This window comes from Ambystoma mexicanum, chromosome 4p (assembly GCF_040938575.1).
Source record: "Ambystoma mexicanum isolate Mex_15411 chromosome 4p, UKY_AmexF1_1, whole genome shotgun sequence".
Lineage (NCBI taxonomy): Eukaryota > Metazoa > Chordata > Amphibia > Caudata > Ambystomatidae > Ambystoma > Ambystoma mexicanum.
In genome coordinates, this window is record NC_090927.1 from 4,100,326 (window position 1) to 4,128,055 (window position 27,730).

The 27,730-nt window shown below is 47.7% G+C and overlaps 1 protein-coding gene across 1 annotated transcript in view; it reads right to left on the bottom strand.

The window, feature by feature from the left end:
* Positions 1 to 26,550, bottom strand: part of LOC138453829 (myb-related transcription factor, partner of profilin-like) — a 69,440-nt gene extending 42,890 nt beyond the window's left edge. Inside the window, exons 1-2 of the mRNA XM_069606995.1 lie at positions 26,136 to 26,550; positions 25,086 to 25,728 (exon numbers count right to left, since the gene is read on the bottom strand). Coding sequence (XP_069463096.1) covers positions 25,086 to 25,728; positions 26,136 to 26,550 — 1,058 coding nt within the window. The remainder of the gene's footprint in view (positions 1 to 25,085; positions 25,729 to 26,135) is intronic.
* Positions 26,551 to 27,730: the final 1,180 nt, after the last annotated feature.

Consider the following 27,730-nt stretch of genomic DNA (forward strand, 5'->3'; position numbering starts at 1 on the left):
AATCGCACATCTATTTGTGCTAGTTGGCAACACTTCCTCCAAAAATGGGAAATGAATTGACTTCCACGATCTGAGACTAGTACGGAAGGGAAACCATGTATTCGAACTATATTCTCCAGGAATTCCTTGGCCAGGATGGAAGCTGAAGGCAATCCTTTTAGAGGGATAAAGTGGGCCATTTTGGAGAACAGATCCACGATTACTAGGATAGTGTTGTAACCACCACACGGAGGCAGGTCCGTAATGAAGTCCATAGACAAGGTGTGCCAAGGTGCCGGTGGAATCTCCAAGGGTTGAAGTAGGCCGGCTGGCCTGTTCCTTTGACCTTTATTTTGGGCGCAAACTCCGCAAGACATCCCAAAAGACTTTATGGCTTTTCTCCAAGAAGGCCACCAGAATTGGCGTTTGATCTTTTCTTCCGTTTTAGCGATACCAAGGTGTCCTTCCATTAACGATTCATGATAATGAGCAATAACTAGTTCTTGCAATTCCTTACTTGGCAGAAATAACCGCTCTTGGAAGTACGGTAAGTTATCCTTAACGGTGAAGTGGGGACCCTTTTGAGTCCATTCCAGTAAGGCTGAAGGGTCGAAAATTAGTTTGACTCGGGTTTCAACGTCCTCGATGGTTTGCAATGAAGTCAAACCTAAGATTCTTTGTTCAGGTATTATCGGCACAGGTTCTAAACATGAATTGGGTTCTTCCATGCCAATTCGGGATAAGGCGTCCGCTTTGCCATTCTTGCAGCCAGGGCGATAGGTAATTACAAAATCAAATTCTGCAAAGAATAAAGCCCATCGGAGTTGTCGTGAAGATTGGGCTTTGGCCGTCTTTAAATACTGCAAATTTCTGTGATCCGTAATTACAGTGATGGTGTGTCTTCCACCGAGGAGGTAATGACGCCAAGCCTTAAAAGCAGATTTAATGGCCAGTAACTCTTTGTCGGTAATTGCGTAATTAATTTCAGGAGCTGAGAATTTCCTGGACCAAAAGGCTACAGGGTGTAGCTGGTTAGTTTTCGGATCCCTTTGCGACAGGACAGCTCCCATGGCTAAACTGGATGCGTCAGTTTCAACAATATACGGGAGATTAGGACGCGGGTGCTTCAACACAGGTGCAGAAGTGAATTTGGTCTTTAGGTCTTGAAAGGCTTGTTCGGCCTCTGGAGTCCAATCAAAATGTTTATTCTTACGTAAAAGAGCAGTAATGGGTTGGACTATTCGTGAAAACTCTGGGATGAATCTTCGATAGAAGTTGGCAAAGCCAAGCATACTCTGAACCCCTTTCACTGAACCGGGAGATGGCCATTTGAGGATGGCGTCCACCTTTCGTGAATCCATTCGAATTCCTTTAGGAGTCAGAACAAATCCGAGGAATTCAACCTCAGTGGTATGAAAGACACACTTTTCCAGCTTGGCAAATAGTTTGTGCTGGCGCAATTTCTCTAGAACTGCTCAAACATGTTTTCGATGATCTGACTCAGAAGATGAGTACACCAGGATGTCGTCGATGTATACGATGACACAAACATCGATAAGTTCTCGCAGAACATCATTCATGAAGAATTGAAAAGCTGCAGGCACGTTGCACAAACCGAAGGGCATAACCTGATATTCGAAGAGCCCGTATTTGGTGCGGAAAGCTGTCTTCCACTCGTCACCTTCTTTTATTCGCACTAGGTGATAAGCTCCCCGGAGATCTAACTTGGTGTATATACGAGCATCTTTTACTTGATCAAGAAGTTCAGGGATCAGAGGCAGGGGATAACGATTCTTTATCGTTATCTGATTTAAAGCGCGGTAGTCAATACAAGTTCTAAGGTCTCCTTCTTTTTTAGGCACGAAGAACAAAGCGGAAGAGACCAGGGACTTTGATGGGCGAATAAAGCCATTGGCAAGGTACTGATCCAAATACTGACGCAAATGCTGGTTTTCAGGTTCAGTGAGAGCGTAAATCCTACTACACGGCGGTTGAGCATTGGGAACTAGATCGATCTGGCAATCGTAAGAACGATGAGGGGGTAGCGTGTTAGCCTGTTCTTTCTGAAAAACGTCCTGGTATTCAAGGTATTCTGCCGGTAGTTGAACAGTGGCGGGGGTTACTGTGGCTAAACCAATAGCTGGATTTCTAGGATAACAAGTGGGACCACAATCTGAAAAAGTTATTCTCTTTGCTCGCCAGTCTATTCGAGGATTGTGTGTTTCTAACCAAGGAATTCCGAGGATTACTTGAAATTGTGGAGCCTTGATTATATCAAACACTATTGCTTCCCGATGTCCATCCTGACTCACAAGTGTCACTTCTGTGGTGGAATGCGTTACCGGCCCAGAGGCTATTTCGGTACCATCAACCGTAGTAATGACATCCTGGTTTATTTTTGGATGGAGAGGAAGGTTCATCCTGGAGGCCAATTCGCGGTCCACGTAGTTTCCGATAGCTCCGCTGTCGACGTATGCTTTGATGGCATGCAACCGTTTGGGCTTTTTTGGATCCACGAGCACCATTGGCAAGACAAAATGCGAGGTCAGAGAGTTCGTTTGCAAGCTCGGCAAGCGGACCTCTACGCTTGTCGAGCCAGGTCGTTTCCCGAAACAGGTTCCATTAAGTTGTTGTCAGAGGCACCAACCACCTTCCTAGGTGGTTTTACTGGACAATCACGAAGAAAGTGACCGGAAGCCCCGCAATAGAGGCATAGTTGCTTTTGTCGCCTTCTCTCACGTTCCTTCTGAGTTAATGGCCCCTTAACTCCCCCTATTTGCATAGGTTCAGACGCTTCGGTATTCCTGGGGTTTACGAGGGTTCTGATCGGTACTCGGGTTTCAAACTTGGACCGATCAGCTTTCCTATTCTGAAGTCTGTGATCCAGTTGTACCACAAAGTCAATATATTCTGCGCAGCCTTGGGGTGGATTCACTACTTGGGCCAGAATGTCTTTTAGCTCTCCGCGCAGACCCCGGTGAAATAAAGTGATCCTTTTATTTTCAGGCCATCCGGTTTCCACCACCAGTCTGTTAAAGGAGGCTATATAAGACAAAAGATCTTGACTACCTTGTCGTAGAGATAGCAGTTCGTTGTCAAGGGCCTGTCCCTGCGAGTGTCGAGCGAACAACCTTTCCATGCTGGCCTGAAAGCCCTGAAAATCCTGGAGAATTGGATCGTTCTGGTTCACCAAGGGAACAGACCAATCGGCAGCACAGCCACTTAGGTACGATAACACGAAGGCCACTTTGGTCCCATCATCAGGGAAGGCTCCTGGTCTGCATATAAAATGTAAGCGACATTGGTTCATAAAAATGGCATATTTCTTTGGGTCCCCCCAAAAAACGTTCAGGCGGTGCTAAAGGCATGGATCCCGGCAGATTGATCTGAACAGGGTTACTCGAACCCAACGAAGTGGAAATTCCCCCGGGACTAGGTAAAGGAATTTGTCCAGCCTGACTCTGTAGCAATCGTTTGGCCAGGTCATCAGTTTGTTCCTTGGAGAGAATGAGTTCTCTTTTGAGGGCATTAGTCTCTTGGCGAGCTGAGTGTACCTCTGCCCTTAATTCCCCCAACAGGTGGGCCAGCTGGTCTGTCTCAGAAGTCTCCATAGCGCCCGGGTGGGAAATTGTGGGTAGGCTTCGCGTTCTGTTACGCTCACCTGACTCCCACGGAGGCGCTGGCCAGGATCATGCTGCTGTGACCTCTTCTAAGGTGTTGCGCGGGGCTCAGAAGATGGACTGGACCGGACTCCCAACTCCTGCTTGTCCGGCTTGCAAAAGTATCCTTCTGTAGGCGAGAATAAGGGATTAACTGTCTGCGGGGAATGCTACCAGCCTCCCCCTTTCCCCTCTCACCCTCCTCGAAACCCTTCAGTGCTTCCCGTGGCGTCTCACCTTAGGGTCTTGAAGGGCGAGCTCTCCTTCCTGCTTCTGATGCAGGGGCGCGTTGGTATCCAGTTACTTCACTGGATTCTTGGTTTTATGAGAACCAAACTTGCTTGGCTTCCAGGTAAGTTCCTTCAAAGGTTCCCCTTTTGTCCTTGCATCAATATGCTAATGTCAATGTCTTTTTCCCCATAGGGGCCGGGGTACGGAATGCCGGGGAAAAGGCACCGACCCGAGATGCAATCCCTGTAGAAATCAGGTAAGTCTTGATGAGCGTTTTTGGGTAATGTCTTTTCATTCGCTCATTGACGCTAATGTCTTTTTCCCCATAGGGGCCGGGGTCCGGAAACACCTGGATGCGGCGCGGACCCGAAATGAAGAGGGAATGACCCAACAGGTAAGTCTTAACATGGAGGTTTAGGTTTCCTCATTCCCTTCTCTCTCTCACCTTTGCTCTTGTCTTTTTCTCCCTAGGCGTGGAAGCGTGGCTGCGAATCCGGGTGATCGCTGCTGAACATGGAGGCGCCCTGTGAAGGTGAGTGGAATGCGGCGCTGCAGCGGTCGATGCGATGTGCTTTTAAATTAAGTGTCTTCCTTTGCAGGATCGTCGGCGAGCTGACTCCGGAATGCAGATCTTGCAGGTAAAGTCTTTTCCTTCCCCTATTCTCTCTTTCTCTTCCTTTGTAGGTGATCAGGATGCTGGCAGGCGTGGCAGAAGTCCGAATGCAGGAGCAAACACTGTGAGCGTCCAGCTGCTAGATGCAGAACAACGCGAAGCATGTGCTGCTCTTCGGGTGTGGTTTAAATAGCCTGTAAAGTAGTTCCAGGTATGTATCCTTCCACTCAGGTATGTATTCTTCCTCAGGCCACACCCGAGTGATAAAGTAGTCCAAAAGATAAAGTAGTCCCATTCAGTCCTCAAGAGGGCCTTGATGTAGCAGCACGGTCTGCTTCAGGTAAGTGCACATTAAAACACTTACACACATGTCTTGCTTTATGAGCCTGGCGCCTAAGGCGCCAGTGCTGGGGTCCAGAATGAGCCTGGCGCCGAAGGCGCCAGGACTGCGTCCAAAAGGCCCCAACTTGGGCCCGCTGAGACGTCCTTGGGGAAAATGATGTCTGCCTCTGGGGTTGCTGGGCTGGGCCTGGCTCCTTGGAGGTAGGCATCATGACAATTTCATAGGTTTTTAGTAGCGCAACTTAACCATAACGTCCCTTTAACAAAGTTTTTTTACTGAATTTCATAGGTTTTTAGTAGCGCAACTTAACCATAATGTCCCTTTAACAATGTTTTTTTACTGAATTTCATAGGTTTTTAGTAGCGAAACTTAACCATAACGTCCCCTTGACAAAGTTTTTTTTACTGAATTTCATAGGTTTTTAGTAGTGCAACTTAACCATAACGTCCCTTTAACAATGTTTTTTTACTGAATTTCATAGGTTTTTATTAGTGCAACTTAACCATAAAGTCACTTTAACACATTTTTTTTTACTGAATTTCATAGGTTTTTATTAGTGCAACCTAACCATAACGTCCTTTTCAATGGAGGAAGACCACTAGCATCCTAGGTTCTCAAAGTGGGAAAAAAAAGATTTTTCTTCCCAAACCGGGACGCCGCAGGCAGGCGTCCCGGTGTAGGAAGGAAAATCTTTTACCAAGATGGACACCAGGGAAAGGGAAGGCAGGGTGTGTAAAGAGAACACAACAGGGCATCGGCGGGGGGTCGGGAAGACCAGGAGAGAGACATGGGGCATGAGCAGGGGGTGGAAAGAAGGGAGACACGGGGCATGAGTGGGAAAGAAGGGAGACACGGGGCATGAGCAGGGGGTGGGGTGGAAGAGGGAGACACGGGGCATGAGTGGGAAAGAAGGGAGACACAGGGCATGAGCGGGGGTGGGGGGATGAAGGGAGACATGGGGTATGAGCGGGGGGTGGGGGGAGGGAGAGAGACACGGGGCATGAGCGGGGGGTGGGGGGAGGGAGAGAGACACAGGGCATGAGCGGGGGGTGGGGGGGAGGGAGAGAGACACACGGGGCATGAGCGGGGGGTGGGGGGGAGGGGAGAGACACGCGGGGGTGGGGGGAGAGACACACGGGGCATGAGCAGGGGGTGGGGGGAGGGGAGAGACACACGGGGCATGAGCGGGGGGTGGGGGGAGGGAGAGAGACACGGGGCATGAGCGGGGGGTGGGGGAGAGGGAGAGACACGGGCATGAGCGGGGGGTGGGGGGGAGGGAGAGAGACACACGGGGCATGAGCGGGGGGTGGGGGGAAGGGGAGAGACACACAGGGCATGAGCGGGGGGTGGGGGGGAGGGGAGAGACACACAGGGCATAAGCGGGGGGTGGGGGGGAGGGGAGAGTCACACGGGGCATGAGCGGGGGGGTGGGGGGAGGGAGAGAGACACACGGGGCATGAGCGGGGATGGGGGGGAGGTAGAGAGACACACGGGGCATGAGCGGGGGGTGGGGGGGAGGGAGAGAGACACACGGGGCATGAGCGGGGGAGGGGAGAGACACATGGGGCATGAGCGGGGGTGGGGGGAGGGGAGAGACACACGGGGAATGAGCGGGGGGTGGGGGGAGGGAGAGAGACACACGGGGCATGAGCGGGGGGTAGGGGGGTTTGTATGTCAGGAGACAAACAAAAACACGGACATGAGTTCGTGCGGCAGATCCTGCTCCTCGGCCCTCCGCTGGTCACCGTGTGCGATGGCGTGAGCAGGGGGCTGGAGGAACAGGGGAGACACGAGCATGAGCGGGGGTCAGGGGGACAGGAAGGACACACGGGGCATGAGCGGGGGTGGGGGGGACAGAAAGGACGCACGGGGCATGAGCGGGGGGTGGGGCAGACACGGGGCATGAGCGGGGGGTGGGAGGAACAGGAGACAGACACGCTACTGCTGACCTGACAAAGCCTCTCATGCGGGAAAGAAAGATGGCGGCGTCTCTGAAGCCAGACACACTGCACGCTTTCACCGCATCCAATGAGAGAGCACATCACGCAAGCGCGGACATCACGCAAGCTGCTTGCCCAATCACCGTCCTGTCCGCGGAGCGAACAGGGAAGTGTGTCCGTGAAACGAACACAGATATCACTCTTTTTTTTTTACCTGCTTTTCGGTCATTTTAAAAATAACTACTGGACGGATTTTCACCAAATTTGCAAAAGCGCACTTTCGGGACCAAGCCGCTGCTCCTGGTCCAAATTTGGTGAAAATCCGTCCAGCGGTTTGGGCTGTAGGCGCGAGCAAAACAAATTTCCCATTCAGTCTATGGGAAAAGACAGACATTTTGGGACCCCCCCTATAACTTACCCCCCATGGACGAATCCCCACCAAACTTTCCAAAAAAATTCAGAGTGGGCCATATACTTTCTTTGCAAAGTTTGGTGAGGATTCGTCCAGAGGGGGCGAAGTTATAAGCCGTCCAAAAAGTGCTCTTCCTATGGAAACACCAACTTCACCATAACTACACTGCCACTATCGTGGCAGTGTAATATATATATATATATATATATATATGCACATTATGTTGTATAATGAGAAAGAGAGATGTTTTAAAATATGACTTGAAAACATGTATGCATACCTGTACTATGTTTTGTTAAATGTAGATAGTGTTGAATCTGTAAATAGAAATGTTGGAGAGTTTCACAGTAGTTTTTTATGCAGGTGGCTTTGACTAACAGAATAATAATAATAATTTAGCATTTATATAGCGCTACAAACCCTCAGGTATCTGAGCGCTGCTTATTATTACCCACGGTGTGTGGTGCTCATTTATCGACCTCGGAAGGATGAAAGGCTGAGTTTCATCCTGCTGGGATTTGAACCTGCATCTGCAGGCTCTGTACGGGTGTCCAAGCGAGCGCTCTACTCGCTGTGCCACTTGACCAGCAAGACATGTAGTCTGAGAATTCAAGAGTACATGTGAAGTGTTGGACTGAGATGACGAGGTTATATGTAGTGTGTTTGGATGTGGTTGGAGGATGGATGTGTGACTGTTCGAAAGAAGCGAATGGGGGAGTGTTACAAACATAAAAGTAAAACGGTAGAATGGCTGCCCTGTCCGATGGTGTCCACGTGCCATCTGGGTTGTGTAAGGATGCCTGGCATGGAAAGGGGACTGTGGAGGCAGCGGACAGTTGTAAAGATCCACTTATTATAGCCCTTATTGTATGCTAGAGAAAAGGATTTGGGATGGTCATTTTCTGTCCTTTTATCTTTTTCTCTGGTATACAATTGTCCATTATTTCTATTAGCATAGAACAAAATGCTAATGGAAATGTTGGAGAATATAATTGAGTCTAACTACTTTACAGAAAACTAACGCAGGTGGAGTCTAAAAGATTGTTTTTGTTCTATTTTCTAACTGTGAAAGGTGGCTCCAAAAGGAAAATGTTCTGTGTATTTTGGTTTTGTATTTGTTTGGATTTATTAAAATATTTTTTATTTTTGCAGGAGAGAAAAGGAAGACAGGTGGGGGAGGGTAGTGAGAGAAGGGGCACCAACCATTGATATGGAGGGGCAGGTAGACATGGGAAGATGTTGGGCGTGCCTTAAATCTAAGGTGGGCGGCAGTGTTTCTCATGTTCCTTGAACGCAGCCTCAAAAGCACTACTGCTCCCCCTGCAGAGTGTGTGTCGCAGAATATACAGAGTACTGTTGTCCTGGAAAGATATGGATCAGCAGCCTCTTTTATGGCCTGCAGGGCAGCTGGTGGGATCCTCTGTCCCACAGGAGTAGCCTGTGTGGTGGCAGGAGAGGTTGAGGAAGATTAGGTGGAGTAAGACAGCCTACTACTCAGAGGACCCAGGCGGTTTGAGCGGGTATGTTGGCGCATGGTGGCAGTATAAAAAGAGTACAGCCCATGTTGTCCGTCACTGAGTTTGACCCCAAACTCAATGCATTCAACAGGGGCAGCCAGAGCCTTTGGTACACCTCCTATGGTCTTAAAGAACCACCACACCCATGATTCTCTCTGGGTGCTGGAGGTAGGTACTTCCTCTTCCTCGCCCTCTGATCCTCCTCTGCATCATTGCACCTCTTCCCCTTTCCAGGCCTTCGAGCTGGTGGTGGTGTTGGTGGTGGCGGTGGCCTCTGTGGAGGAGGGCTTGCCATTTTTGAAGTTAAATAGGTGTGCTAATAGTCTTCCAAGCTGTGGAAGGGTAAACCTTCAACTTCAAACTTCCTAGATTGGCCGAAAATGCAATTTCAAAAAGTCTGCGAAGCACAGACCCATTTGCGGACACGTCATCACATCAGACAGGCGCGGTCACATGACGCTGACTGGGGGCGTTTGCGAATGTCGGCGAACAAACAACAGCATAAAAAGTTGTAGAAAGTTGATAGAAGTGTTAAGATTGTTGCTAGGAGGTGGGGAATGGCACCGTTTTTACTTGAAACTTCCTAGATCGGCAGAAAATGCAGTTTTGAAATGTCTGTATCCTAATTACGGACACGTCATCACACCAGACAGGCGCAGTCACATGATGATATCTGCGATGGCGTCATGAAACCCGCGGACATCAGCAGCAGGAGACGCGGGGAGCAAGTGCAGCGGTGCCCGCAAACAGGGGCATTGTCAGCGGACTAAAGGTGCGTCACAGGGCACACATCTGCGGATGTCATGGTTTGCGAGACCGGACTCCGAACATACCTATAGGGAATGGCTACCAATTAGGGTGTTGAAGAATAATATAGAAGATATTTAAAGTATATAAAATACATGTATTTATGAAAGGAATGGGGTATAGGATTCGGAAAAATAAATGGGAGAATTTGGAATTTCTAGAAAGTCATCATTGGGGGAATGAGGGAGAGAAGTTTCATCAAACAATGTTTGATTGATGTTTTGTGAACTTCATTGGGGTGATTGTTGGGGGAATGTGAACAGGTACAACTAGGCCAGTGATAATCAACAATTCGAATAACATGAGTTGTTAACATAATATAGAAGTTATTTAAAGTGTACTGGTAGAAATCTATGAAATTCAGTGAAAACCCCCAGAAATGTGCCAGTTATGGTAAGCTAAGCAACCATAACTCGCGCCACCACGGTTCACTGCTAAGACTAACACCTAGGACATCAAAGATGACATCACAAATGTAATTGATGGCATCACTGATGACATCACATCAAATTAATTCTGATGAACAATCCCTACAAGGGGTTGTGTTTACAATGATGGTAGCAAGATATCAGGGGTGATTGGGAGACCTCTCATGAACTACTTACTGTATTAATAAAATGTACTCATTAAACAAAATGTTATGTCGGAGTGTTGTTGATAATACAGCAACCTAATAATACATACACATAGGCAATGGGTGCAGTATGCACCATAGAGTTAGTACAGTATTTTTAAACTGGTAATATTGTACAGTAAAATAATAAATGCAACCCTATCAGAGATTAACTAATGTTAAACATGGAAAAAATAGCTAACAATTCAAGACTTACTACACACTTGGGTTAGTACACACAATGCATACGAAGACAGAATGCATACAAATCAGAGGCACATACAAGTAAACTATACTAAGGAAGAAAGAAACATCACCAGAAAATGACAATAACATTAAAGTTCATCATCATGTATACAAATGAATTGTGTGTTTGAGTCCTGTTTATTGTCTCATGTATGTGCACCATGAGCTAAGACCAAACCCTAAGGAACGTACTTTAAGAACATACGACAAGGTTAATGTCTAGAGATATAGCACCTTTTGAATTTTTGAAATGCTCACTGTAAGAAAAACAAGTGACCTTGATATGTCGGTGAACAAAAACAAGTGGCCCAGATATGTGATGTCATCAGTGATGTCCTGGGTGTTAGTCTTAGCAGTGGTTTTCGTTTTTTATTTGTAACCATAACATCCCTTTAACAAAGTTTGTTCACTGAATGTATAGAGAGTTTTTGTATTGTGCGGAGTGGACCGCAGGAGAGTCCAAGTGTATTATAGGTTTCTGTGTATAGGCCAGGGAGTGGCCTGTTTCAGGGGAGGGCATGAGGGTGTGAGAGGTAGCAAGAAGGCGTGGTGTGCGGGGAAGAAATTGAATTTGAGGCACGTTAATGGGTCGCATGAGGGATAGAACTTGAGGCAATAAAGGAAAGCGTACAGTACCAGGTACAGGGGTGGCTAAAATGCAGCTGGTAACCCCATCGGAATACTTGTGCACAGCTGCCCCGCTTTATAGGGAGACGATAATGAAGTACCACAGAGAGTGGTTGGCCGAAATGAGGGGGGTATATACTAACCATGGCCAGAAGCAAACAACAGATGTATTGAGACATATGTACATGTTTTTAACTGCAAAATATAAGGGGAAGATATTAAAAAGTAGAAAGGAAGTGCTGGAGTTGTGGGAGATGGTGGAGGGCTTTGAAGACACCACTTCAGGCCCCGCACAGACAATAGGTGAAAGACTGCAATTATCCACCCCAACCTCAGTCACACCCACGGCTCCCACTGCCCCAGAAGCTTTGGTGCCCCTGGAACTCACAGTAGGATGCCATCCAACCTGTGCAGCATTAGGATATACAAACCCCATGTATGCCTCTCTCCCCACTACAGCGCCCCCTCCCCTATCATCTCCAGGATAGTACCAGAATCTCCTTAACCCCATTGCGCCCGCATCCGCACCTGAGAAGATAGAACAGAAACCACAGAAAGACCTGGCAGAGGCATTACGGAGTGTGGAATGGGAGCTGGACAGGCTGAGTATAAACAGATGGGGGGACAGCAGGATCCTATTGTGAACGATGAATGAAGGGCAGGAGACTTTTTGCTAAGAGATGACACTATGGCAATCAAGGATTTCCATGTGAGGGGGATGAGGGAAGTGTGGACTGTGTCCATTAGATTGGACAAGAAGCCGCACAGGCAAGGAGATGAATGGGATGAGGTAGAAGACGTGGCAGATGATGAGGCCCCACCCACCATATCTCCACAGGTGGAAAGTTTGTGGGTGCCTAGGTTGAGAAATCGTTATGGGCATATGGTGGTAGTGAAAGGGAGGCAGGCGGGGAAGAAAAAGGTGACACAGGGAGCAGGAGCGAACATGTTAGGAGCTCAGTTTCTCCTACTTCATGAGGGACTGGGAAGGGCACAGTATGTACCATGGGCACACATGGACAGGAATAATTTGATAAAATTTTAACATTTCTCACAAGAGGGGTGGGAAAGTGGATCTACACATTTGAGAACTAAACAGCTGTGGTTACCCTAGCTGTGGGTGACATTAAATGTTTGTTACCATTCAAGGAGATCAGGCGGATGACATCTGGACAAAAACAAGGTTTCCCGGAATACAATTGGGAGATGACAGTCATGTTGTGGCCCATTTCAATGATACTAGGGCCAGTGTATGGATTTGGAGGACCAGGCCCAAGGGGTGAAACCATGGGACAGTGTGCAAGAATGTAGGACCAGACAGGCATCTGCATATTATCAACAGATGCCCCTGTATATGCAAGGGGCCCCTGGCCCATACCAACAGTCCTACTGACCGCCCCCACCCCCAGCAGTGCCTTATGGCATACCTCTGCCCAATGCACAGCCCGCAACCCCACCTCAATTCCCACAGCTCCCTGTACCCACATCTACCGCTATGCCAGCATACACATCCCTATAGGCCCCTCAAATTCCAAACAGTAACGCAGTACCCAATGGGAGCAAGCGTAGTAGGGGGCAATCCTTTCGTCTTCCCGGGGAAAAACACATTTGCAGACTAGGACAACCCACATAGAACTTTAGCGTGCCCAGTCCTATCAGTCACTGCCAGCCCAGATGAGGAACATTGGTGGGTGTGGAGATAGGGAATAAAACGTTCATTTTCATGGTGGACACAGATGCAAAAAAATTGTGTATCACAGAAGGCTACTTCCCATTGTCAGGGGAAGGAATGGACACACACAGGGTCTCTGGGGCAATAAAATCGGTTCAATTTACTGAAGAAGTACCTACCAAGGTAGGTGGCAGAGTGGTTCGGGCACTGTTGTTGGATTCCACAGCATCCCCCGTTAAGCTGTTGAGGCGGGACGTGCTCAGTAAGCTGAACATGACCATCTGCTTTACAGATAGGGGGGTGGTATGCTAAACCCACCCAGTTTATGCTACGTTTGGGTGATGTTAAGAATACACTCGCTAGGACCTGAGATCGCAGATAGAGGGGTGCCGGTGCACTCAGACTTGTTCGCATATGGAGCTACAGAGTTATTACAAGCAGTGCCATGTGCGGCTGGCAAGACGTGGAGAATACCAGCCGAATTCCTGTTCAGGCCAGCCCAACCCTAAGAGCATGTCCCAGGAACCATTATCACCGTAGACATTAAGGAGTTGCTGGTGTTGAATGACAAGATAGTGCTGATCGGGGCAGACAGTGAGGGAGGGGAATGGCGTACAGTGTTATGCACTGATCTGACAAAACCTTTGAAAGAACTAACAGATTGGGACTTGTTTGACGGTGATGAAAGAGACAGGTCAGTGGTATTGGCAGTTTGTGTCCAATGTGAGATAATGGTATAGTACAGACGTGTCCCCGCACTTGTTTAGATTGCAAGCAGTACCTCATCCTTTGCCCAAAATGACCTAGCACAAGTGCCCAACAACCTGTGGCCAAGTAACCCCCATGACATGGGACTTTTACGAAGTGTTGCCCCGATCCGTATTACTTTGAAGCCAGTTGCAGTCCTACCCAGAGTGAAACAGTATCCCTTGTCTAAAGAAGCAGAGGAAGGTATCTGCGATACTATTATAGCGCTTCACACCAAGGCATCATAGTGCTTTCAACCACCCCATGCAACACCGCAATATATCAGGTGAAAAGGCAAAGGGGGATAGTTGGAGTTTGATACAGGATTTTCGCCCTCACAGGATGAATTTCTAGCGGTTCCCAATCCTGCAACCATTTTGTTTAACATACACCCCACAACAAAACATTTCACAGTAGTGGATTTGAAAAAAGCCTTCTACTCTGTTCCATTGCACAGTGATTCGCAATATCTCACTGCATTTTCATATGGTAGAGCCAGATCCCAGCACACTAGTCTCCTCCAAGGGAACTGTGAGTCCCCCAGTATTTTCAACAGGGTGCTACATGCAGATTTGGGTAGTGTACACGTGGCCAGCATGATTATGCAATACGTAGATGATTTACTGCTGTGCAGTGCTGACGAACAACAATGTAGGGGAGACTCTGGTGGCGGGTGCCACGTCCTCCTGGCCCAATCCGGGGCAACTAGGATCATGGATTTCCTGAACTTTCTCAACCTCCTGATTATGTGAGGAATGACAGGCACTGGAGGAAACACGTATAGGAGTGGAAATTCCCAGTCCACCACGAACACGTCTCCTAGAGCTCATTTTGGGAGAAATTCCCTTGAGCAGTACAGTTTGCACTTCCGGTTGGCACTAGTTGTGAACAGATCCACTTGAGGGGTTACCCAAAGGGTGAAGATCTCTTGAAGGACTTCCTGAGCTAGTTCCCGTTTGTGGGAGACTGTGCTCCGCCTGCTCAGAGCGTCCGCTGTCGTGTTCTTCTCTCCGCCTAGGTGAACTGCCGACTGAGAGATTCCTTCTTTTATTGCCCAGAACCGGAGCTACATTGCCTCTCTGCAAAGTGGAAGTGACCCTACACCTCCTCTCTTGTTGAGGTAGTACATGGCCACTGTGTTGTCTGTCATTATCAAGACATTCTTTCCCCGTACAGGTGGCAAAAAGGCCTTCAGTGCAAGTTTGATTGCCCTCAGCTCAAAAAGGTTGACATGTAGTTTGGACTCCGATGGCGACCAATGACGGTTGATTGTCAGATCGCTGGTCGCTGGTCGCAGATCGCTCCCCACCCTGTGAGTGAGGCATCCGTCATTACTGTTATCTCCGGCCATGATTGCCAAAATGGTTCTTCTTTCAAGATGTTCTCCCGACAGGCCCACCACTGAAGGTCCAGTGAGACTCTGCTCGGAATTTGTAAGAGGTCTGAAATCTTTCCTGACAATTGGGACCACTGAGCCCTGAGAGCCCATTGGAGAGATCTCATTCACAGACGAGTCTCAGGCACCAGAAAATGCAGGATGCCATGAGGCCGAGCAACCTCAGAAAATTGAAGGCCAGTAGACACGGGGCATTCTGGAATTTGGTCACCATCTGCAGAATGTCTTGAGCCCTCACCACTGGTGGCAAGGCTTTTCCCAGGGATGCATCCAGGACGGCCCCAATTAATTAATTGGAGTCTTTGTGATGGTATCATGTGGGACTTCTTGAAGTTGAGGGAGGAGCCCAGTCTGTGAAGGGAGTGACAGGTATAGCTAAGATGTTCTAAGGCCTTTTCGGCGGAACTGGCCCTGATCAGTCCATCGTCTAGGTAGGGGTAAACGTGTATTCTCCCTCTCCTGAGACTTTCTACCACACCCGCAATCAGTTTGGTGAACACCCTCGGTCGCAGGTCTGCCCAAATGGCAGAACTTGCAACTGATAATGAGAACCTCCAAAGGTGAACCTCAGGTACTGTCTGTGTTTGTGATGGATCAGCACTTGAAAGTAGGCATCCTGAAGGTTCAATGATACTATCCAATCCTAAAGCTGGAGGGCCTGAAGGATCTGAGAACGGGTTACCATCTTGAACTTGTCCTTCCTAAAGAACTTGTTCAAGTCTCTTAAATCCAAGATGGGTCTCAATCCTCCATCCTTTTTGGGTATTAGAAAATACAGGGAGCCAACCCTTGTTCCTCTCCGCTACATGTACTGGTTCTATAGCAATTTTCTCTAGCAGGGTTAGTATCTCATGCATAAGGAGTGGATGTGGACCTTTAAAAGAGCTGACTCTGAGGTTTTTGCAGAAAAGGTAGGCAGTAACCTTGGGCAAATGTTTCCAATACCCATGCATCTGAAGTAATAGCCTGCCATTCCGTCAGATGCTATGACAGTCTGCCTCCCACTGCAGTCTTTTGAATCAAGTCCTCAGAGAGGTTTTTGGACGGCTGACGAGGTGCTGCTGTTGCGGTCTTAGTACTTCTTCCACGTCCACCGTGGGTGAATCTTCTTTGTCCTCTTTGAGCTGGTGGTCCTCTGCCATTTCCAAATGTGGAGTAGTGATGAAAGGGTGTACCCAAGGGACAGTTTGGAGGTTGTCTGATTGCAGCACCAAGGGATTTGGCTGCTGCCTTAGAAGTTTGCAGCTTCTCCAAATTCTCATCAGCCTTGCTTCCGAATAAAAGAATGCTGTCAAAGGGTATGTTGAGAAGTCTGGATTGTACGTCTGGGGTAAATCCTGACTTTCTCAACCAGCCAAATCTGCTCATCACTGTACTTGCAGCCATAGCTCAGCTGATACTGTCAGCAGAGTCGAGACCAGTCTGGAGGGATTCGCACATCACATCTTTCTCATCCCTGACAATGTTCATAAACGTGTCTTGCTCTTCCCCTTCAGGGATATGGTCAGCCGCCATGGAAATGCACTCCCAAAGGGTGTGTGTAAACCTTGGTAATGTGCACGTAGCATTAGCCAATTTCAAGGCCATACTCGCAGCTGAAAAAACATTTTTGGCCAGGACGTCATAACGCCTGTCATTCCTATCGGAGGGATTGTGGGATAGGCATTCTGCCTACTGGTGGACGTGGACGCTTGAACCACCAGACTCTCTGGTGTAAAAAGGATCAGAGCTTGAAACTCTGTACTTTGAAGTTAACTTCTTGTTGACAGCCGGAATAACCTCTAGTGCCTCCCAGTTAGTAGCCACACGCCTTTGTAAGGCTTGATGGAAAGGCACAATTGGGTCTTCTTGTGGTCCCCTGTCCAAGATATCAGTTAAATCGTCTTGCTCAAAGACTGGTTTTCGTCTTGACCACCCCATATGCTCCATAACTCTTGACATCAATTGTCTGTATGTACACTTCTGTGTGATTAGCGGGGTCTGCCCAGCCAAACTCAACCTCTCGTGAGGTGGCTAACCCACTGGCATCATGCAGACATTCTTGTAAGTTTTTTATTCTAGAATCTTCTGAAATTAATGCTTCAGGCACTGACGGTGTTCCATACTGTAAACCAAAAGGTCTGGATTCATCAGAAGATTCCTCTGCATCCTCATAAATAGAGGAGATGGACTTGAAATAATCAGACCTTGGCAAGGGAGTATATGGGCCTCATTACAACTCTGGCGGTAGCCGAGCTGGTAAAAATGGTAGGCTGCACCGGATTTGTGTTTTTTTGACACCTTGCTTTAGGAGAATGACTGGGGCATTACAGCCCGGCGCCGGAAAATGTTACTCTCCATTCCCATTCAAGTCCCATAGGCACAGTGCTGGTGCTTCCGTCAAAGTCTGTGAGCAGCTGCTGGTCCGGTAACAACGGTGCCAGTACGTTTACTGGGGTGGTCAGTCATAATTTCGACAGTAAAAATGTCGACAGTCAAAATTTCGAAAAAATGGCAGGGGGGTGTTGGGTGAGGGGGGTTTGGGGGGGACCCCCCCCCCCCATAGTAAATGATACTCTTTTTGTTTATTTATTTATTGAAAAAATAAATAAATATATAATTAGAATGTGTTGAGTATGAGGGGTGAGAGGGTGTGGGGGGTGGCAGGGGGTGTTGGGTGAGGTGTTGATAGTTCTAATTGACATTTTTTTGTCGACATTTTTTTTTCTAAAAAATGACTTTTTACATTATATGTATAGGATGTCGACATTATTGCTTTCTACATTTTTTTTTCGACATTTTTGTTTGTCGACATTTTTTTTTCGACATTATGACTATAAACCGTTTACTGGTACCGTTGTTATCAGACTGGCACACTCATAATGAGGCCCTATGTCTTTTCCAATGTAGTAGACGTCGTCATTATATTAGTGGTCAAAGGTGCCATAATCTTCAAGACTGTCGACGGCTTCGAAGGTTGCGTTGATCGCTTCGACACATGTGGCGTCGAGGAGGTTGATGCTCGAAGCGTAGATGGCTTCTCATAAGTTATCAGCGCCAATGGCGTCGATGACACACCTTTCGTGCCTGATGGTGTTGATGTCGAGTTTTACGGCATCAATGACGTCGACGCAGTCCATGAGGGGACATTTCCTCGACTCAAGGGATCCTTCGACCGCTCGACCGCTCTCAAGGAGTCTTGCCCAACGTGTCTGAACATGCAGAGCTTTTGTGCTTATGAGGACTTTCGACTGGAGCATGGCTTTTAGGTGTTGTTGAGGGGGGCAAGGCCGCGTTCTCGAACACCTCTAACATTTTTAATCCAAACTCTTCACACTGGGCCAGTGAGCTAGATTTAGTGGGGCAACCGACCTGTTCCGGTGAGGAACTTGTAGACGAGGAAGATGGTGATCTATGGCGCCATTTCTTTCTGTGTCTAGAGGACGATGAGTCGTGTGAACCAATATGTGACCGGGAATGTTTGTTCTTTTTGCGACGAGGAGAAACTGTTCTCAAGTCGTCTGACGTTTTTTGTTTTTTCAATGGAGTCAAAGTGGAGTTTTGGGACCTACATGCCACAAGCTTCCCTCTCCGCTCTCTCAGGGCTTTGGCCTTCATGGAAAGGCAGTCCTCACACTCCGATGACGGATGTGTCGACCCCAGACACCAATGACAGATCCTATTAGGGTCCTTAATGGACATCTTCGCACCGCAGTGCCAGCATGTCTTGAAGCCTGACTTGGGAGTGGAAGACGCCAAAGAGGTAGCCATTCTTCATAAATTCACTCAAAGAATTAACTATTTTATTCGAAGAAATTATCGAATATATTCCTCTCAAGGAACTAAGCGTACCGTATTCGAAGCGTAAGCACAGAAAAACGGAATTGAAGCCAACGGGCATTGCGCGTGCTACATATATTTCCAGTGACATCGACATGGAGGCCTTCGAGGGACATCGTGTCGACAGGCATCGACACACAGTGCCCCTGCTGACATTTTTGCGAAGCAGCAAAGCTGGATATCGGAAATATCAAACATAAGGAATACGTGGAAGGATACAATCCATTCAAAAATATTTTTGTCCTCAACTTCGTCCGCAGGTGGAGTGAGCCACGATATAATGGTCCTTACACAGTCATCTATGCCACTCAATTTGTGGTCAAGGTGAAGGAGCTGCGGTATCGGGTACACCTCTCAGATATCCAGAACCCCCCCCATGCTGCATCCCCTTTAATACTGCAGCGGTAATTGCGCCGGAAATGACAATTTTTCGGACGTGTTTACACCCATGAACTGGGTTTAAACATGCCAGACTCGAGATTGGGTGGTCCCTAAAATGCGGTGGTAACACTGTTACCGCCGCATTTAAGTGCTACTGGCCAACTCAGAATTAGGCCCACTGTGGTTTTTTCCAGTTGAATAATTTCTCTTTCTTGCAATTTCCAACACACTTCATGTACAAACTACCTCATCAATGGAACAACCTGTAATATTAGAAAATGTGTATATCCATCATTGCCATGTTCAATTATTGTTCTCAATCTTTTTTTATTTGGTTTATAGTGCAATGGTTAATTAAAAACCTTATACACTAAAAGAAATATAAATAAAATTACAATTCTTAAAACGTATACAAAATAATTCATTACATTTCATTACTATTCCCTTAAAAAAACATATACCCAAAATGTCATTACATTTCATTTCATACACAATATTACATAATCATAATTAATTTCCAATATATACTAAACTGTCAATAAAACCATTGTATGTAAAAATCACAAAAGCATTAATTATCAACAGTAATTCAAATCAATAAAATTACAAATTCAAGGAAACCATAGATTAACATCGTACTAAAGCTATCTACCTATTCTTTTCACCTTAAATTCCTCTATCCTACCAGAACTACGTTGTTATTTCGCTCCACCACCAGGATATGATTCGATTCTGGCTCTTTTCCATATATAATATGCTGACCCTATGTAAAGCAGGGTTTTGGCAATGTAAATCGTAGACCAAAATTGATCACTTGTTATCATTCTTGGGTCGCATACTGTATCTTTGTACCCCTTATAGTGCCATTCCTGCAATTTACAGCAATCAGTCAATAAATGTCCAATGCTCTCGACCTCTCTACAACAGTGTGTCACGGTTTTATTACACGGAACACTCCAGCCAGGGACTCCTCCTCTGACAAAGAATGTGGCATACAATAAAGCGCTTTTTATTTTTAATAAACCACAGGTTCTTTTCTGTTTGAATAGGCCTCCAACCCATCTCGCACCCAACCTCCACAAACACCCTGTGTCTCAATGGATCAGGAATCAGGCCGGTGTGTATTAGTAAGATATTTATTAAATTATTTCTTTAATGAAAAAGGAAAATCAAACAATTTTACAGCCACTAATGTTGTGGTAATGTTGTGGTACACAATTGCACTTATCTCTACAAAGCAATTGGTTAAGATATCCTGTTACAATTCTCACAATCTTTCATGGCAACACAGATAAAGAGCAGTTTTAGATTTGTGATGGCATGTTTGATGTCATGGGTGTTAGTCCTTGCAGTGCACACTGGTGGCACGAGTTATGGTTGCTTAGCTTGCCATAACTGGCGAATTTCGTTTTCTTTTCTCGGTTTTACTTGTAACCATAACGTCCCTGTAACAACGTTTTTCCATTGAATTTCATAAGTTTTTGCTAGTGCAACTTAACCATAACATCCCTTTAACAATGTTTTTGTTATTGAATTTCATAGGTTTTTAGTAGGACACTGTAACCAGAACGTTGCTTTAGCATAGTGTTTTCTGTAAAGATGATAGCAGTTTGGTACTGCAAGGGAACTATAACGTCCCGTTAACAACGGCTTGTTGCTGATTCCTTGGCTGCCCTCATGATAAACATGTGGAAAGGCCAAATTGTCTGGTGTCTGTATCTATTTGCGCTACCCCTTCCTTTTCCGAATAGTGTTGGTGTATTTTAGCCATTACAGATGCACATAGTAAATGTTGGTGAGTGTTTGAGTAGTTTCTCTTTTTGTGCTGCTTGCCTTTCCATGACCTGTGAAACAGACACATCGTGTCTGCACTGAGCAGTGTGACGGAAAGTGTCAGGAGGTCGCCGGCAGATCGTACAGTTGAACAAAACATGTAACTGCAGGTGGGACAGTTTGTTGTGAGTCTGCAAAATGGGAAAGCTGGTGCGCCTTGGTCACGCACATACTAGTGCATGTAAAGGCAAGTAAGCAAACAGCAGAATATGCAGAGCACAAACAATCTTAGTGGTGGTTAGAAAAGTACTGCAGCTGCATGGGTTGCCCAGAATAAATGGCTTCCTGCTACACGTAACAAAGCTATGTTTTGCGTTGTTGTAAACATTCTTGTATTCCACAATGTATGCATCTCCGGGAATGCTACCCCTAAGACTAATGCCGTAGCATGAATATTTGTACTGCATGTGACAATAACTGAAATGAAAGTACAACGGACAAGTGGGCAGTCTACCGCCCTTCCAACAATTACGTAGGGTAATCTCATGTACAACATTTACCACATCTGTTGCGGGCAACAAAAGGGGCACTCCTGTAGGGCTGCAGAGCTCTAAAACATCCTTTCAGACCATATGCCGCGCTACAGGGCATTGTATTGCGCATGTACTGCAACGCGCTACTCTACATAGGAAAGGTACTTGGAAGTGCGTGGGAAGAGTCATTCCGGGAGCATGACATGTAGGTGAGGGCCACCCAATATTTCTGTCTCTCGTCACGTCCCCTATGGTATCCATGCAGGCGCTGCCCCTTCTGTACCAGGCCTTTCCTGCCGTTCCTTCTGTGGCGTGTGTCAGAAGATCATAATAAATGGAAATGAACTGGGAAAGGAAAAAAGGGAAATAAAGAAAGCACCTTTTAGAGATGAACAACGGAATTGCCAATGAACAGATGCAGGGCGTGAGGTGTGGCACTGTGCAAAACACTGTAGGTCAATTGATTAGAAAGGGGGTTGCAGAGGGGCGTGGCCTGACGCCACTGAAGATGGACGTGTAGTGCTGCCGCTCCGTCCCATACGTATATATCAATGGCATTATTTTAAATTATACAAACATTATTTCACTTACCTTACGTTTGTATTCCATCTTTGGCTGCTGCTCCGTGCTCCGACTGGCTTCCTGACGCTGCTCAGCCCCTCTTTCTGAGCTCCCTGTGCTCCGGCCGTCCGCCTACGGAGACAGCTGCCTTGGGTGCCTGTCCTCTCTGAGGAGAATAACGGCGATGCGCCTACTGCGACGTGCGGCTCTCTCTCACCAACACTGCTGCCTCTCTGTCAACAAGGAAGGAAGGAAAAAAAGAAAAAAGAAGTGAATTTCCGGATTACGTGCATTTAAGAACTTAGTCAACTTAAAGGTACAGGAACACATTCGTATAATTCAGCGTCTGCAGGCTCTTTTATTTTTCGTTGTTTTTGCAAAAAAACAGCTGGCCCTAGCCAAATATTTACAATAATATAACACGAATAAGCTATTAAAAATCTAACAAAACACAGGTTATTTTTCCAACGTGCATTTTACATTTACAACTAACAGTTTTATTAAAGTCATCATATAAACAGATAGGGCCTCATTACGAGTCCGGCTGTCCGGACTTAACGTTTCCAGTATAACCACATTGGCGCCGTTTTCATGATCGCCACATTCTGACCTACGAATCCGGAAATACCACCACCATAAACCGCCACCGTGGAGTTAAGGCACCCGTAAACTCCGTCTGCAGGGAAACCCCCCAGTTACCAGCAATACGTAACACTGTGCGCATTACGAGTATCACGGACATGGAAACACTGGCACAAAATGTGCGTAAAAACCGTGAACATGATGTTAAACAGTGCCTGGTGAGCTGAATCAGGCCACAGGTGCACCAAATGAGCCCAGCTGGACCCAGCAGGCCACTGGGAGCTCACAAAAGGGCCACACCCAGGCCAACTCCAAACACAACTATGCAGGCAGCAGCTCTAGCAGCATTGGGACTGGGGCTATTGAAACAACAGGCAGCACTGCACATGGTGGCAGTAATGGTGCAGAGGAGGATGAGGCGGAGGCGTAGGAGGCGCAGGCGGCTGTTAGCAAACCCTGTACCCATGCCAAACCCAATTGTACAGCCGGCATGACCCCGCAGGCAGCCTGCAATACCCCGCATCAGGGCCTCACCCTGGAACCTGCCCCAGGACAGATACACACATTATACCGGCTGGACCGTCCAACAATCATGTACATCACCACCATGATAGAGGACATCAGCAGCCACATTGACATTTCCACCGCCACCCCCCCCTCCTGAAGGTGGTGTCGGTACTGCATTTTCTTGGCACCGGAACTTATCAGCACACAGTTGGTGAGCTGCATGGGCTCTCACAACCCTGTTTTTCAAAAATATTGGGACAGGTACTGGATGCCCTGTTGCACCATGTTTCTGAACACATCGCCATACGCCGTACCCTTGCCCAGGTTATTGCCACCAAGTTGGCCTTCCATGCTATTGCGGGCATGCCAAATTGCATAGGTGCAGTAGACTGCACCCACATAGAGCTGACAGTACCACGTGCAATGGAGATGGTGTTCCACAATAGGAAACTGTACCACTCACTGAATGTACAGATGGTACGTGATGCCGGACAAGTCATAACACATTGCTGCGCGTGTTTCCCGGGCTCAACACATGACTCAATGGTCCTGCAGAATTTGACGTTGCCATGGTACATGGAGCGCTACGCTGGACAAAGCACATGGCTATTGGGTGAGTACAACTGCCAATGCACAGGCCCTGTGGAAGGGGGGTGTGTCTCCAAGGCAATGACCTATGCGAGTGGGCTGCTACAACAGCATATGCAACGCCCCCGCCTATGTAATGGACAGTCAGCACAACCCAAACATCACAAAGCTACACATGACAGGTTGCCACAGTGTGCCCGTACACACCCTGCCAAATGAGATACACAACCAATACTACCACAAGCCCATACAACCTGAGCCACTCAATGCATCCACCCACACTATGCACCACTACCCCCCAATGCACATGATGCCTGCACATGAGACATCCTGCATCGACCACATCATCACAGTCATTTGATTGACTCTGCCATGTGTGTACATCACTGCACAATGCCATACTTACCAACCACTATTGTCCGCAAGGGCAACTACATATGCACAGCAAGTCGTTGGTCAATGTACAAATGCCAACAAAGGAACAATGACCCAGGAATGGTAATCACCCACCGGTCCAACCACTGCTTGGCACATATGGATGACTGAATGATGGCACAAGATTGAACTGCATCTGATCAAGACATGATACCAGACACTGACATGCCACCCACATTTCCATCCCATGTAGGTGATGCTGGATATGCACAGACGCCATGGCCTGTACGGAGGCCAAGGGACAGGCATGATGAGGCGTACAACAGGGCACACGTCCACACACGTGGCATGATTGAGAGGACATTTGGCCTACTGAAGGCCAGGTTCCGCTGCTTGAGCAGATCTGGCGGATCACTGCTCTACAGCCCAGTGAAGATGGGTAAAATGACGCTTGTGTGTGCCATGCTGTACAATCTGTGCATGCGCATGAACATTCCACTGCCCCCAGACACAGAGGATGATGATGGAGCTGAAGATGGGGATGGGGATGGGATGGCTCCACCGCCTTCCGGGGGTGCACAAGATGGCCAACGAGCATGGGATACACTCATTGGCATTTACTTTTGAGAGACTGCACATTGACACCATTGCATGGATATAACAATGCAGTAAATAAATGAATAGACTGCAAATGAAATTATGGATGTCCACTCATTAATGATTTTCTCAAAGATTATATATTTTAAACAAAACAGGGAAGAAGGTGCATTGGGTAGGGAAGCTGTACACCCGTGCCCACCCACCAACCAAACATACCAACCCCCAACCCGGCCCCAATGTACTAACCCCCTAATAGACCTCCCTCACCATCCAAACGTACCCACCCCCTACCCAGCCCCAATGTACTAACCCCCTAATGGCTCTCCCCCACTATATAAACGCACCCACCCCCTTACACCCTTTTTGTCCATATATGTGTCCTGCACTGCCAAACACACATCGCATTTTTTGCGTGTGCGCTTCTGCGCATGTGCATCCTTGCCTGAGGGCCCTGTCAGGCGACTTGAGCACCTCCGTGGGCTGGCAGTGGTGGAGCTAGATGGGTTGGTGCTTGTGGATGGCACTGTTGGTGTCAGTGATGGCATACATCCCAGATACGCCTACTGGGCAATCAACATGGACTCCGCTATCGTGGATGTGTTGTTGTTGCCCTCCCGGACATGGCGTGCAAAGGTCACAATGGTGGTGGCAAACCATCCAATGGCCCTGGACATCCGACACACAGATGTAGTGTAACTCTCCCTCTGCAGCATGGCCTCCTCCCGCTGCAGCCTGGACTCCTCCAGCTGTCTTTCAACTAGCTGGGTAAGGGTGGCCTGCTGATCCTCCATCCGCTGCATACGGGCATTCAGCTCAGCCATGGAGGGTGTTGGCGACATCATGGGACAATGCAGTGGTGGGCAGCTGAACTGGAGGTCTTGGAGGGATGGTATGTCATCCAGGTTGGGCTCCTCCCCCTGTGGCCCTACATCAGCCTGCAGGGCTGGGTCACTGTTGTCACTGCCTGCAGCCTCCTCCACAGTGCAGAGGTTCTCAGGGATGGGATCTGTGAGCAAGATGGGTGGGCCTGGCAGTTGTGTGGCAGTAGGCAGCATGGGGATGGTGGTGTTGGCTGGTGCATCCGTGCCAGAAGCAGCTGGTGGCTGAGTTCCAGAGCAGCTTGCCTCATCCTCCTGGGCAGGGGTGCTGGGTTCTCCACATGCAGGTGCACGTTGCCTCGCCTGTTGGGCGTTGTCACTTGAAATGGCTGTGGGGACACAGAGGGCATGCTATTAGTTGTGTGCTGGTACCTGATGGTCCATCACATGCATCAGACAGGTCGATCAGTGAGCATTTACATTAACACGCATATGACTGTTGATGGCCATGTATTGTGGGGGTGTTGCTTCTCGTCTGGGTCTTGAATGGGTCCTTTGGGGCACTCCTGCACTGACTGGGGGGGAGGTTATAAATGGGTCCTTTGGGGCACTCCTGCACTGACTGGGGGGGGTTGTGAATGGGTCCTTTGGGGCACTCCTGCACTGATTGGGGGGGGTTGTGAATGGGTCCTTTGGGGCACTCCTGCACTGACTGGGGGAGGGGGGTTGTGAATGGGTCCTTTGGGGCACAGCTGGGCTCCACAAGTACTCATGGCATTGTAATGTGTGCATTTACCAGCATCTACAGGTGGGCTCACTCCTGCCTCTGCATCGCCAATTCCATGTATTGCCTCAAGGTGGAGGACACTGCTGCAGCGCTCCTCCCATGTCTGCAGTCTTAGTGGTGAAGCAAGCCCTCCACCTGTGCCACTGCTGCGATGCCAGAGTGCAGCAATTAGGTTTCGCACCCTCAGTCTGAGGTCGTCCCACCTCTTGTGGCAGTCCTTCACGCTGCGTGTGGCGACACCCACAGCTGTACACTTGCGTGCAGTTTCTGCCCACACCTCCTTTCTACGCTGCTGGGTTGCACGGCGTTGGTCAGCGCTTAACAGCATTTCTGCATGCTGAACAATGTGGTCCACTAGTACAGTCAGCTCTGCCTCACTGAAGCGCTGTTTCCGCTGTCTCTGTGCAGGGATCCTGGCTGCCATGGTGTTGGTCCTTTTTGCCTTCTCAGAGTGGTGATTTGGCCTGTGCTGACTCTGGATGGCAGTGGATTGTGGTTTATATAATCGCCGCCTCTCTCTTACCAATTTTCGCGGTCATGGTATTTCCGCTTCCGTGTCCGTGAGGACGGCGGGGGACACAGTTTTTACACTGCTTTTGGGGGCGGTATGTCCATTTACGTGGGCGTTTACGTGGCGACGGTGACACCGTTTCCGCATCGGCGTGGTGCACGTGACCAACAGGCCGTAATCGGCCTCTCTTTCCGCAACCTTGCCGACACAACAATCTTCGCATCTCAGGGCTGCCGGAGGGATCAGAAGGTAACAACACCATTGTTTTTTTACAAAGGTTTCTCTCAACCCAGCTTCACTTACCTTCTGATTTAATAATCAACATACAACGTGCTCATAGAATTGGAAAATCACCCATCTCTACATCTCCAAAAGCTTTGTCCAGAACACTGATTTTTTATCTTCTGGAATACTCCCAACTTCAGCTCATCTTGTCTGCTACCAAGGAACGAAAATCCCTCATTTGGAACGGCAATAAGATATGCATCTCACAAGATGTTGCTAAAAGCACGGCCCAAAGCAGGAACATTTTTATATCCTTCCATCCAGCCTTAAAGCAACTAAATATCTGGTATGGTCTATACCACCCTTGTTAATTCAAAGTGAGACATTAAAGTTGTACAAACATGTTTGACAAACCAGCTGACCTTAGAGCTTTCATACTTACCATAACTTGTGGGACGGGTGTCCTTACTATGTCCATATTCCATCCTGAGTCGTTTTTTTCTTTTTGACGACTCAGCGGGCCTCACCCATCCCTGCTATTTCACTCACCTGTTGTTTCCCTTATCCAGTCTGATCCTAATTGCTGTTTTATTGTCTTATACCCTACCTTTCATTCTCATGATCAGACCTCCTAACCCCCTCCCTTAACCCATTGTGTCACCCTCTTGTGTCTCCTTATGAATATTTATGATTTAATATGTTTTTTTCTGGCACTACAGTTCTTCATCTTCATGGTCTCAGGTTATGTTATCATAATTCTTGAAATATTATAATGATCTGCAATTGTGTCACACGGAACATCAAAGGTTGTAATAACTCAATCAAGAGATGTAAGGTCATTACTCATCTTAACAAATTCAACAATTCC